The sequence below is a fragment of the Triturus cristatus genome, unplaced genomic scaffold (assembly GCF_964204655.1).
Source record: "Triturus cristatus unplaced genomic scaffold, aTriCri1.1 SCAFFOLD_196, whole genome shotgun sequence".
Lineage (NCBI taxonomy): Eukaryota > Metazoa > Chordata > Amphibia > Caudata > Salamandridae > Triturus > Triturus cristatus.
The window spans coordinates 939,476-952,677 of record NW_028187565.1 but is presented as its reverse complement, the minus strand read 5'-3'; the positions used below and the strand labels follow the sequence as shown (position 1 = coordinate 952,677).

Genomic DNA, 13,202 nt, shown 5'->3' with positions numbered 1-13,202 from the left:
GGCAACTTATAAAAATACTGCTAGTGTGGCTAAAAGACAATTAACAAGAATTTGCAATGCAATAGGTCTCACATTATTACAGTTTGAGCTATTGGTGTTGCATTATTTAGCAATGCCAATAGCTCAAACTTAAATAATGCGAGACCTATTGCATTGCAAATGCTTGTTGTATAGTGCCATCCCTCACCCTCCATTACTCCGTCCCCCTCCTCTCCAGCACACACGGCGCTGCCTCTCCTTCGGGTTTAGTCAGTGCTCCGCTGCTGCCCAAGAGCCACCTTCTTCCACTCTGTGCCAGTTGCAGGCAGAGGCAGAACCCGCGAACTTCCCCCCTTGCAGGCAGGCCATGGACGAGGCAGAGGCAGGACCCGTGAGCCGTGAGCTTCCCCCATCGCAGGCAGGCCATGGACGAGGCAGAGGCAGGACCCATGAGCTTCCCCCCTCGCATGCAGGCTATGGACGAGGCAGAGGCAGGAACCGTGAACTCCCCCGGGACGCATGTAAGGAAAGCTGCAAGTTACTGGGCATATTGAACCAGATTTGGGTAGAAAGCAGTTTTTAAACCACCATGTGTCTTTTCATCCGATCCTTGTGTACTTTGCAAACGCTTGTGTTTTCAGCTGATCCTCTTTAGTCGCTTGCAAACAAACTAGATTCAGCTGAAAACACAAGCACTTGTTTAATTAAGCCGCTGCCCTTGCAGGGTCTCCTCTCTGTATTGTGACGTCATTTCTTTCTCTTCCGCCCTCTCTTCGCGCATGCACTTGTGTACCTCACATACATCACTTTATCTCCTGCCCTCTACTGTTGTCATTGCTGCACATCTTGGCCTGATCCGTCCACTGCCACGGACTCTGCTTTCCTGCAGCTCACAGGATGTCTGATTATATACACCCAATCTCCCTGCACACAACAGAAAGGCTCACACATCTGACCCCCATTCCCTTGTGAGTGACATATGTTCTCTCCCCTTCCTCTCCCTGCTGCCCCTAGAGCTCCCCGGTCTCTGCCCCTGTCTCTTATTCTTCTCACCTCTCCATTTCTCCTACCCCTTTAGCCCATGCTCCAACGCCCGTTCCCTGTCTCAGCTGTCTCTCCTAGATACTTGTGGTCTTTTGTGTTTTTCCTAATCTTTCTCGCCTTCCTCCTTTTTTCTGTCACTTTTATCTCCCACCTTTCTTACCTCCTCTCCCTCTTTCTCTACCCCCTCGTTCTTACCATCTCAAACACCCCTCTGCGTTTTGCTGTCTCTTAGCTCTGCCTCTTTTACCCCCTCTGTCTATGCGGTTTGTGCTATCTCCCTGCCCCTTACCACTTCCTCCATCCCCCCCCAAACACACACAGGTTTAAAATATCTTTTTTTACATAGATTCCGTCTAGGATATTTCCAATGCAATAGGTCTCACATTTTCAAAACTTTGACCTGTTGGTATTATAAATGACAATTCCTTTTATTATTGAAGGTTTTTTGAAAAACATAATTAGAAGGCATTGTCATTTACAATGCCAATAGCTCAAAATCTCCCAAAGGGGAGACCTATTGCATTGCAAATGCTTGTTTTTTTAGTTCCCGGGAGATCATGTTGGGGGATCCTGGGGAGGAGGGGCAGGCCACTAAAGTGATAAAATTGAGCAGCTGTACAACCGTTTATACAGAGCTGGATCACTTGCATCCCATGACATGTCCCAAAGGCCCTTCCTTGGTGGGGTTCAAGGGATCACCCTGATCTCCAATCAGGAAGAAACGTCCCAGGGACGTCTGGAAGATCCCTGGGGGCGCGGCGTCACCCTAAGGGTGGGGAGTACTGGACATACTCAAACTACAACAGCATCCAGCAAGGGTGGCGCTGGTACAAATCACCAGGAGAGTAAAAGGCATGGTACTGGCATTACTCACCATCAGAGTAACAGGCACAGGGCTAGCAGTACTCACCAGCAGAGTAACAGGCACAGAGCAAGCAGTACTGGCCAGAGTAAGAGGCACAGCTTAAGCAGTCCTCACTACTGCGTAACAGCCGCCAAGCTAGTAGTATCACCATGAGAGTAACAGGCAGGGGCTAGCAGTGCATACTATCAGAGTAACAGTCACAGAGCTAGCACTACTCACCATCAGAGTAAGAGGCACAGCTTGAGCAGTCCTCACTACTGACAGCCGCCAAGCTAGCAGTACTCACCATAAGAGTAGAAAGGCACCTCTGCAGCAGCCCTCGCGCTGGAGTAGAATTCGTAGAGCTAGCAGTACTCACCAGTACAACACCAGAGTAACAGGTGAGGAACTAGCAGTGCTCACCATCAGAGTAAGAGGCACAGCGTTGGAAGCCCACACTGCCAGAGTGAAAGGCACAGAGCTATCAGTATTTACCATCAGAGTAAGAGACAAGCGCATGGCAGCCCTCACCGGCAGAGTAACATGCGCAGAGCTAGCTGTACTCACCATGAGAGTGAAAGGCACAACGCTGGCAGCCCTCGCCGCCAGAGTAACAAGCACAGAGCTAGCAGTACTCTGTAGGAAAGGGCCCCTTTTTGACATGGTCACACCCACTTTTTCCTGGTAATTACTGCAATTTTGACAGAAGTGGACTGGGTTCCTTCTATCCAGGTCCCCGGTGCCAGATCTCCTTCCCTAAAATTGTACAATTGTTGCAATACCTTTAGCTCCCCTGTAAGTCGCTAGTAAATGGTACCCCAGGTACCTAGGGCATGGGTACTAAAAGGGGCCCCCAAGCGCTGCAGCATGTATTGTGTCACTTAAAGGGACACCTCACCATACTCATGCAAACTGCCATTGGAGGTTGCATGACATGGTGTAGACACAAGTGAAGACACAACATGGCACACAACCTATGTGCCATGCATACAGACACTGCATGTAATATAAGTAAGTACATTCCTAAGGCAGGGTGCATTAAATTACATGTGAGGACATATCGCCATGATCAGATATACCCCTTTGGTGTCTAAGTCGATTCTTGGACATTGCCAGTGAGCGGGGTAGCCATCTTGAGTATATGTACTGGGCACTGGTGATTACGAGTTCCCCAGCTACATGATGGCTTCACTGACAAAGATGTTTTGTATCAAACATCTCGTATTAATAAGCTCACACCGATTCCAGTGATGGATTTATTAATATATGCACCCAGAGGACACCATAGGTGCCCTCTGAAAACCTACCAACCTCTAATGTGTTGCCTGACTGGTGTAGACCAGCCTGCCACCACAGACAGGTTTCTGACCCCCTGCAGGTGAAGCTCTCAGAGGGCAGAAACAATACCTGCTCCGGGCAAAGGTGTTGTCGCTTCCTTAAAGCAGGATGGCTAAATAATCAGCATATCAAGGGAGGATGCTTCAAAGGAGGCAGCCGCCTTTGATATACCACCCAGGCTTCAACAGACAGGGGAAATGCCACCCTTTGCCCCAGGCCCATCTGGCACCAGGACAGGCGGGAAAATTAGCTAGTCAGGAGGCATGTACACTATCAGGTCAGTTCCAACCCTAAGGTGGGCTACCTGATGTGAACATGAAAACTAGAATTCCACCATCTTGGTTTTTGGTGAAATTAGGCTTGTTGGGTCAGGGTTATGCCCACTTCCCACAGCGAATGTTCATATAGGGGGTGTAGGTACCCTAAAGGTAAGTAGCCCACTGCCTCCTACTTATCACTCCCCTTAATGCCCCTAAATGGAGTATTTAGATGGCATCCCTAATGCTAGGGACTCTGATTTGACGGATCCAGAAGAAGAGGACAAAGAGCCTCGAAAATGAGAAATGAGTACTTGCTGTGGGCTTTTTGGCACCAAATCATGCGTGCCTGCACCAGCTTCAACAATTATGAAGAAACAGACTCCTCCTGGAGCTCAACCTCTACCAAGAACCCAGGAAGACTGCCAGCTGTTCGCAAATTGCCAGCAATCTCCTTTGGAGTACAGGAGCTACTCCCCTGCAGTCCGTAGGCACCAAAACCACAGTCTGGTTTATCGAGCTGCCGCTCCCCAGTCATACTGACGCAGCAACTGCCTAGGAAGAGGTCATGCTGCATCAGCAGGTCAGATCAGCCTCCCCACCAAGTGAGAAGACGCCAGGACCAACCGGTGCCGTACAGCACCAATACCCGGGGTACCGTACCCCTTGCAGCACACAAAGCCTGTTTGAGTCCAGTCGGGACTCCAATGACACAGAAACCAAGCAGCCATCGAAGGACGTCAGCACTTCAGTGACCCACTTCCAGACTGGCCCTGCTGTCCTGATTTTTGCACCCTCAACCGGCGAGACTGACAACTGCAAGGCAATGCAATACACCAGCCCAGCCCACCAAACCTCTCTGCACCCAAGCGCCCAGGCCCGGATTCCCAAGAATCAACTTTGTTGCCTTGCTCCCAGGACCCTTGTGAACAGAGCTCCCTGTTGGGAGATCCCGGACTGGTGCCCAAGTCCCTCTGTTTGTAGGTTCCTCCTTCCTTCGGTGTAGCGCATAAAGCTACCAACCCAACCAGCACCTCTGCACCCGAACGCTGAAGGGCAGGTAAAGTCTAACTGCTGGTAGTACTTTGGACCTTCCCCCTACCACCTTAAGTTCTGAAGTGGACACCCGGAAACCTACTGCAAGTACCTGTATACCAAATATGTATTTTATTCAATAGGAAAGCATTATGTGTAAAGACGCATTTAAGTGAACATTTTACCTGCCTGTGAAAATCGATATTTTAAAAAGTAATTACTTGGTATCAAAATGTATATAAATTGGTCTCAATACCCACACGAGAGCAGCGGATACCGCACTACCTGTGTTCACCCCACAGATGGCAAGTGCGAGGCAGTATTCATGCTGAAAGTGCAGTGCAACTGCAGCATTGGCCAGTACTCACCATGAGGGAAGCATGCTAAAAGCTGGCAGTACTGACCCAAAGACTAGAAGCTGTCAGGACTCGCCTACAGAGTAAATAAAGCAGTACTCACCATCAGGGAAGCATACTCAAAGCTGGCTGTACTGATCCCGAGACTAGCAGATGTAATAAAGCACTAGCAGTACTCACCCCGAAACAAAAAAAACAGGTGCCGTACTGATACTCACATTGAGAATAAGAGGTGCTCAGTTTGCAGTACTCACCTATCATGAGGAGGTGCATTGCCAGCAGTACTCCCCCGAGAACAGCAGGCGTGATGCTGACTGTGCTCACCTTGAAAGTAGCAGGTATGACGTTTGCATTACTTGCCCTGAAAGCAGCAAGAGAAAGGGAAGTGCTGGCACTACTAACCCGAGTATATATAACACCAAGGGAGAAAAAGAGGCTGAGAAGGGCCCACGCCTGCCTCTCAGGTTACTAGAACACACAAAACACTCACAGAAGAACAGCAGACACAGTGTGGATAGTACTCAAGACCAGCAGGCACGGTGCTGGCAGCACTTACAAGAGAGCAGCAGGCGCAGTGCTGCCAGCAGTCACCTGAGAACAGCAGGCACAGTGCAGACTGTACTCACGAGTGAAGCAGTGACAGCAATAGCAGTGCGGTGCTGGCAGTACTGACACCGAAAACAGCAGGGTCACTCCTGGCAGTACTTACCTGAGAGTAACAGGAGAGGAGCTGACAGTACTCACCGTAGAGCAGCAGGTGCAGTGCTGGCAGCACTTACAAGAGAGCAGCAGGCACAGTCCAGACTGTACTCACGAGTGAAGCAGTCACAGCAATAGCAGTACTCATATGAGAGCAGCAGGTGTAGTGCTGACAGTACTCACACCGGGAGCAGCAGGTGCAGTGCTGACAGTACTCACAACGGGAGCAGCAGGTGCTGGCAGTACTCACACCGAGAGCAGCAGTTGCAGTGCTGGCAGTACTCACACCGAGAGCAGCAGGTGCTGGCAGTACTCACACCGAGAGCAGCAGTTGCAGTGCTGGCAGTACTCACACCGAGAGCAGCAGTTGCAGTGCTGGCAGTACTCACACCGAGAGCAGCAGTTGCAATGCTGGCAGTACTCACACCGGGAGCAGCAGTTGCAGTGCTGGCAGTACTCCCACCGAGAGCAGCAGTTGCAGTGCTGGCAGTACTCACGCCGAGAGCAGCAGTTGCAGTGCTGGCAGTACTCACGCCGAGAGCAGCAGTTGCAGTGCTGGCAGTACTCACACCGAGAGCAGCAGTTGCAGTGCTGGCAGTACTCACACCGAGAGCAGCAGTTGCAGTGCTGGCAGTACTCACACCGGGAGCTGCAGGTGCAGTGCTGACAGTACTCACACAGGGAGCAGCAGGTGCTGGCAGTACTCACACCGAGAGCAGCAGTTGCAGTGCTGGCAGTACTCACACCGAGAGCAGCAGTTGCAGTGCTGACAGTACTCACCCTGAGAGCAGCAGGCATCATCCTGCCTGCTAATACTTACCAGTCAGGAGTAGGCACAGTGCATACAGTACTCACCCTAGGAGTAGCAGGCACCGTGCTGCCACCTAGTACTTACCCGTGAGCAGCAGGCACTGTATAGACAGTGTTCACCCCGAGGTGAAGCCTTGAACACTGACTGGTTCAAGGCCAGCACTCTCCCCAGCAGCCTCGCTGTCCGCCGGGCTCCTGCCTGTTGTCCCAGCTCAGGGTTCGAGCCAGCAGTCCACCCGGCGTCGCTGCTCTACCCTGCTGGTCGGCCATTGTGATCAGAGCCCCCCCCTGTAACTGTATCCGTTACTGTTATTCTTTTCTTTTTTTCTGTACCCCGTAATTGTTTCCTGACCCTTCTCTTCTCTACCCCGTAATTTGATGGCATCTAGTTTGTGTTTTTTGCCGCCTTTTTCCGCCGCTGCTGCCCCTGCGGCCCCACCCACCCCGCTCCTGCCCCCTACCTGCTCCCGCCCCCCCTTCCCTTCTTATGGCGACAGCTGCGGGGGAGCGCATGTGAAGCCTTGACCACCGGTTCAAGGCCAGCACTCTCCCCAGCAGCCTCGCTGTCCGCCGGGCTCCTGCCTGTTGTCCCAGCTCAGGGTTCGAGCCAGCAGTCCACCCTGCGCCGCTGCTCTACCCTGCTGGTCGGCCATTGTGATCAGAGCCCCCCCCTGTAACTGTATCCGTTACTGTTATTCTTTTCTTTTTTTCTGTACCCCGTAATTGTTTCCTGACCCTTCTCTTCTCTACCCCGTAATTTGATGGCATCTAGTTTGTGTTTTTTGCCGCCTTTTTCCGCCGCTGCTGCCCCTGCGGCCCCACCCACCCCGCTCCTGCCCCCTACCTGCTCCCGCCCCCCCTTCCCTTCTTATGGCGACAGCTGCGGGGGAGCGCATGTGAAGCCTTGACCACCGGTTCAAGGCCAGCACTCTCCCCAGCAGCCTCGCTGTCCGCCGGGCTCCTGCCTGTTGTCCCAGCTCAGGGTTCGAGCCAGCAGTCCACCCTGCGCCGCTGGTCGGCCGTTGTGATCAGAGGCCCCCCCTGTAACTGTTACTGTTATTCTTTTCTTTTTTTCTGTACCCCGTAATTGTTTCCTGACCCTTCTCTTCTGTACCCCGTAATTTGTTGGCATCTAGTTTGTGTTTCTTGCCGCCTTTCTCTGCCGCTACTGCCCCTGCGGCCCCGCCCACCGATCCAGCCCGCTCCTGCCCCCTACCTGCTCCCGCCCCCCTCCCCTTCTTATGGTGACGTGTTATGGCACCGAAGGCAAGCCAGTCAGCGCCCGTCCGCACCTGGACCGCGCCCAGCGCCAGACCCCCTGGCCCCCGCGACCGCCACAACACCCGATACCACTACGACGCCCACACCCTCCACGCCGGCCGAATCTCCACCTGCTTCCAGGCCACCCCGAAGCTCAACTACGGACCCTTCACCTGCCGAAACTGCAGCTTCACCAGCCAGCGCACACCTGCACGTCCAGCCCATCACACCGCTGCCGACCACAACAAACTCAGCTGCATACTACTCAACACCCGCTCAGTCCACAAACACGCCTTCGAACTCTGGGACCAGCTCGACTCCTCCGGCCCGGACGTAGCCTTCCTGATGGAGAACTGGATGAACACCTCCTCGGCGCCGGACATAGCCATAGCCATCCCGGACAGCTTCAAGATCACCTGCAGGGACTGTAACAACAACAAACCAGGAGGAGGAATCGGCATCATCCCCAAGAACACCATCAGAGTCTCAACCAACACCGAAGACTCCCTCAGCATGGCCGAACACCTACACTTCCAGATCCACGTCAATCACAACACCACCCTCAGAGGAACCCTCGTCTACCGAACTCCGGGCCCCCATTCGCAATTCAGCGAATCCATCACTGACCTCATCAGCACGCACGCCCTGGCCTCCACAGACTACATCCTCCTCGGAGACCTGAACTTCCAACTCGAGAACGCCAACGACAGCAACACCACAACCCTGATCGACAACCTCGCCGACCTCGGACTCACAGTTCCTCACGACACCCACCCACTTCGCCGGTCACACGCTCGACCCCATCTTCTCCGCCAGTGACCACGTCACCTTCAGCCACACCACCGAACTCCACTGGACCGACCACCACTGCATCCATTTTTCCTTCGAAAAACACCACGCACAACCAACCGCAACAGATCCCACACTGCAGCTGGAAAAAAAAGTCACCAAAGACCAGCTCATCACCACACTTGCCCAAAACCCTCCACCCGAGAACTCCGAGACAGACGCAGCAGCCCACAACTTAAGACAATGGATCGACGACTGCACCAACACCCTCACCCCGATCAGGAAACCCTCCAACAAGCGCACCAACACAAGAGCCATCTGGTCCAACGCCGACCTCCAGAACTCCAAGCACACCTGCCAAAGACTAGAGAAGCAGTGGCGCAACGACCAGACAACCACGCCACCCTCACAAACGCCAGACGCAAACACCACCAACTCATCTGATACGCCAAAAGAACCTCCTTCAAGGAACGCATCAACATCAACGGTCACAACAGAAAAGAGATCTTCAACATCATGAAGGACTCGCCTCCCCCAGCACCAGCAACATCCCACCGTCATAAGAACTCTGCGACTCCCTGGCCACCTTCTTCCACCGCAAGATCGCAGACATCCACAGCAGCTTCGAAACCCAGACGCCAACAACAGACACCGACACCCCCGACTCAACACCCACCAAACACAACGACCTCCTGCTCTCCTGGAACCACGTCAATGACCAAGACACCATCAAAATCATGAACACCATCCACTCCGGCTCACCTTCCGACCCCTGCCCCCATCACATCTTCAACAAGGCAAGCTCCATCATCGCACCCCAACTCCGAAAAATCATTAACAGCTCCTTCGAGACCGCCACCTTCCCGGAAAGCTGGAAACACACCGAGATCAACGCCCTACTCAAGAAACCCAAGGCAGACCCAAAGGACCTCAAGATTTCCGACCCATCTCCCGTTCCCGGCGAAAGTCATTGAAAAGACGGCCAACAGACAACTAACCCCCTTCCTGGAGGAGAACAACATCCTGGACCACTCCCAATCCGGATTCTGCAGCAACCACAGCACCGAAACCGTGGCCCTCATCCTCCTGGACCTCTCGACCGCCTTTGACACCATCTGCCACCACACCCTGCTCACACGCCTCTACGACGCAGGGATCCGAGACAAAACCCTGGACTGGATCACCTCCTTCCTCACCGGCAGAACCCAGAGAGTCCGCCTCCCCCCTTTCCGATCCGAAGCCATCACGATCACCTGCGGCGTACCCCAAGGATCATCCCTCAGCCCGACTCCTTTTAACATCTACATGGCACCGCACGCCAACATCGTCCGAGCACACCACCTCAACATCGTCTCCTACGCCGACGACAACCAGCTCATCTTCTCCCTCACCAAGGACCCGGCCACCGCCAAATCCAACCTCCACGAGGGAATGAAGGCCGTCGCAGACTGGATGAAGACTAGCCGGCTGAAGCTGAACTCGGACAAGACAGAGGTCCTCATCCTCGGATCCACCCCCTCCGCATGAGACGACTCCTGGTGGCCGGCCACGCTGGGAGCTGCCCCGACACCCACCAACCACGCACGCAACCTAGGTTTCATTCTGGACTCCACGCGCTCTATGACCCGGCAAGTTAACGCCGTTTCCTCCTCCTGCTTCAACACCCTCCGCATGCTCCGAAAGATCTACAGATGGATCCCCACCGAAACCAGAAGGACGGTCACCCAAGCACTGGTCAGCAGCAGGCTGGATTACGGCAACGCCCTCTACGCAGGAACCACGGCCACACTCCAGAAGAGACTCCAACGCATACAAAACGCCTCTGCACGCCTCATCCTCGGTCACCCTCGCCACAGCCACATCACCACCCACCTGAGAGACCTGCACTGGCTCTCGGTCAACAAGAGGATCACCTTCAAGCTCCTCACCCACACCCACAAAGCACTCCAAAACCATGGACCAGCATACCTTAACAAACGACTATCCTTCTACACCACGAACCGCCAGCTTCGCTCCGCCGACCTCGCCCTCGCCACCGTCCCACGCATCCGCCGAAAGACCACCAGGGGCAGATCATTCTCCCACCTCGCCGCCACGACGTGGAACACCCTCCCCGCCCACCTACGGCAGACCCAGGACCTGCTGACCTTCAGGAGACTCCTCAAGACCTGGCTGTTCGACCAGTAGCAGCTTCCCCAACCCCCTCAGCGCCTTGACACCCTCACTGGTGAGTAGCGCGCTCTACAAATATCTTGATTGAGAGCAGCAGTCACTTCTCTAGCAGTAGTTACCCTGGGAGCAGAAGGCCCCGTGCTGCAAGCTAGTACTTACCGGTGAGCAGCAGGCACGGTGCTGATAGTACTCAACCGAGAGCAGAGGTACAATGCAGGTGTACTCATACCGAAAGAACAAATCACCGCGCTAGCTGCACTCACCCTGGGAGCAGCAGGCACTGGGCTGCCAGCTAGTACTTACCCATGAGCAGCAGGCACAGTGCAGACAGTGCTCAGACTGAGAGCAGCAGTCACGACACTAGCAGTACTCACCCTGGGAGCAGCAGGCATAGTGCAGGCAGTATTCACACCGAAAGCAGAAGTCACAGCGTTGACAGTACTCCCACAGAGCGCAGCAGTCACGGCACTAGTAGTACTCACCCTGGGAGTAGCAGAGCAGGTGTACGCCATCAGCCGCGTTCTGCATGATGGGGTGGATGACCTCCTCGAAGCCCAGGACCTGCTTCCAGAGGCGCTGCAGGCTCTCGCTGCGGTCGTACAAGTCCACGACCGTCACGTTGGTGCCCGGGTGGGTCTGTGAGAGGGATGAGAGTAGAAAGAAGAGTTAGCATCCCTGGAGACCTGGTCAGATGGCACCGCAGAAGGTGCTCTACACCAGTGGTTCTCCACACGTGAGGTGACATGCTAAGTATCCAGTCAATGCCTCAGCCCATTCAACCCTACAGGAGATGGGCTCTGTACCCCAGCACAGCGACTGAGCCCCTCCAGCACTACAAGAGGTGGGCTCTGTACCCCTGCACAGCGACTGAGCCATTCCAGCACCACAAGAGATGGGGCTCTGTTCCCCTGCACAGCGACTGAGCCCTTCCAACGCTACAAGAGAGGGGCTTTGTACCCCTGCACAGCGACTGAGCCCCTCCAGCAATACAAGAGAGGGGCTTTGTACCACTACACAGCAACTGAGCCCTTCCGGCACTACAAGAGATGGTCTTTGCACAGCGACTGAGCCCTTTCCGGCACCACAAGAGATGGGCTCTGCACTCCTGCACAGTGACTGAGCCCTTCCGGCACCACAAGAGATGGGCTCTGTAGCCCTGCACAGCGACTGAGCCCTTCCAGCACCACAAGAGATGGGCTCTGCACCCCTGCAGAGCGACTGAGCCCTTCCGGCACTACAAGAGATCAGTTCTGAACCCCTGCACAGCGACTGAGCCCTTCAGGCACTACAAGAGATGGGCTTTGTACCCCTGCACAGCGACTGAGCCCTTCCAGCACTACAAGAGCTGGGCTCTGCACTCCTGCACAGTGACTGAACCCCTCCAGCACTACAAGAGATGGGCTCTGCACCCCTGCACAGCGACTGAGCCCTTCCGGCACCACAAGAGATAAGCTCTGTACCCCTGCACAGCGACTGAGCCCTTCCGGCACCACAAGAGATGGGCTCTGCACACCTGCACAGCGATTGAGCCCCTCCAGCACTACAAGAGATGGGGCTCTGCACCCCTGCACAGTGACTGAGCCCTTCCGGCACTACAAGAGATGGGCTCTGTACCCCCTGAACAGCAACTGAGCCCTTCCAGCACTACAAGAGATGGGCTCTGCACCCCTGCACAGCGACTGAGCCCTTCCGGCACCACAAGAGATAGGCTCTGTACCCCTGCACAGCGACTGAGCCCTTCCGGCACCACAAGAGATGGGCTCTGCACACCTGCACAGCGATTGTGCCCTTCTGGCACTACAAGAGATGGGGCTCTGCACCCTTGCACAGTGACTGAGCCCTTCTGGCACTACAAGAGATGGGCTCTGCACCCCTGCACAGTGACTGAGCCCTTCTGGTGCTGGAGCAGAGTTTTCTGTTGAAAATCTATTGGGTTTTTAAGCTCTGGTTTGTCTATTGTCGAAAGAAATTAAAATTATTAATTTATAACTACTAATTATTTGTTTTGTGTAAATGTTCTGATTAATCAATACGAATTAACAAGAGAAAACTACACGTGGGAATGCATTCATGTTACTTACTAATAATGTGCGGGTTTAATTAAATAAATGTTGCTGAGTGCTGTTTATTTTAAAGCACAAAAACGCTTTTAAAATGTCGTGTACTAATGCTTTTCTTGTGTTGCAAAGGCTAGATAATTACATACACATAAGGGTATTAGTGGGGTTAACACTGTTTAATCACTATGCTGTGGTAACGTTGTTTTTGTCTCTTTTAATTAAGATGGTACGTTTTGGCCTAGTGAAAGATGGCTGCCGTTTAAAGCCTGTATTTGGGTAGTCGATTTGTGATGAGAAGGCCTTGCTGAACATGGTCGAGAGTCATCTGACCACAGTCTTCGCCTGGTTAAAAAGTTTTCCGTGAGGACAGCAGCTCCGGGCGGACATCCAAGTGTCCTTGGAAGACAAAGGAGCCACAATGAACTTTGTGATCACCATGCTGGTTCCGAGGAAATATGAACATGAAAAGAAACATTTGCAAGTTTTAGTTCCGTCTTCCGTCTTTTTATTTTTGTGATTTTTCTGAGCGGAGATTTTTCCAAATGTAGCGATGCTACAT

General features: G+C 53.6%; 1 protein-coding gene across 1 annotated transcript in view; it reads right to left on the bottom strand.

Moving 5' to 3' along the window:
* Window positions 1-13,202, bottom strand: part of PPT2 (palmitoyl-protein thioesterase 2) — a 138,970-nt gene that overhangs the window by 114,347 nt on the left and 11,421 nt on the right. Inside the window, 1 exon segment of the mRNA XM_085640356.1 lies at window positions 11,066-11,219. Within this exon segment, the coding sequence (XP_085496482.1) occupies window positions 11,066-11,111 (46 nt within the window). The 5' untranslated portion in view covers window positions 11,112-11,219.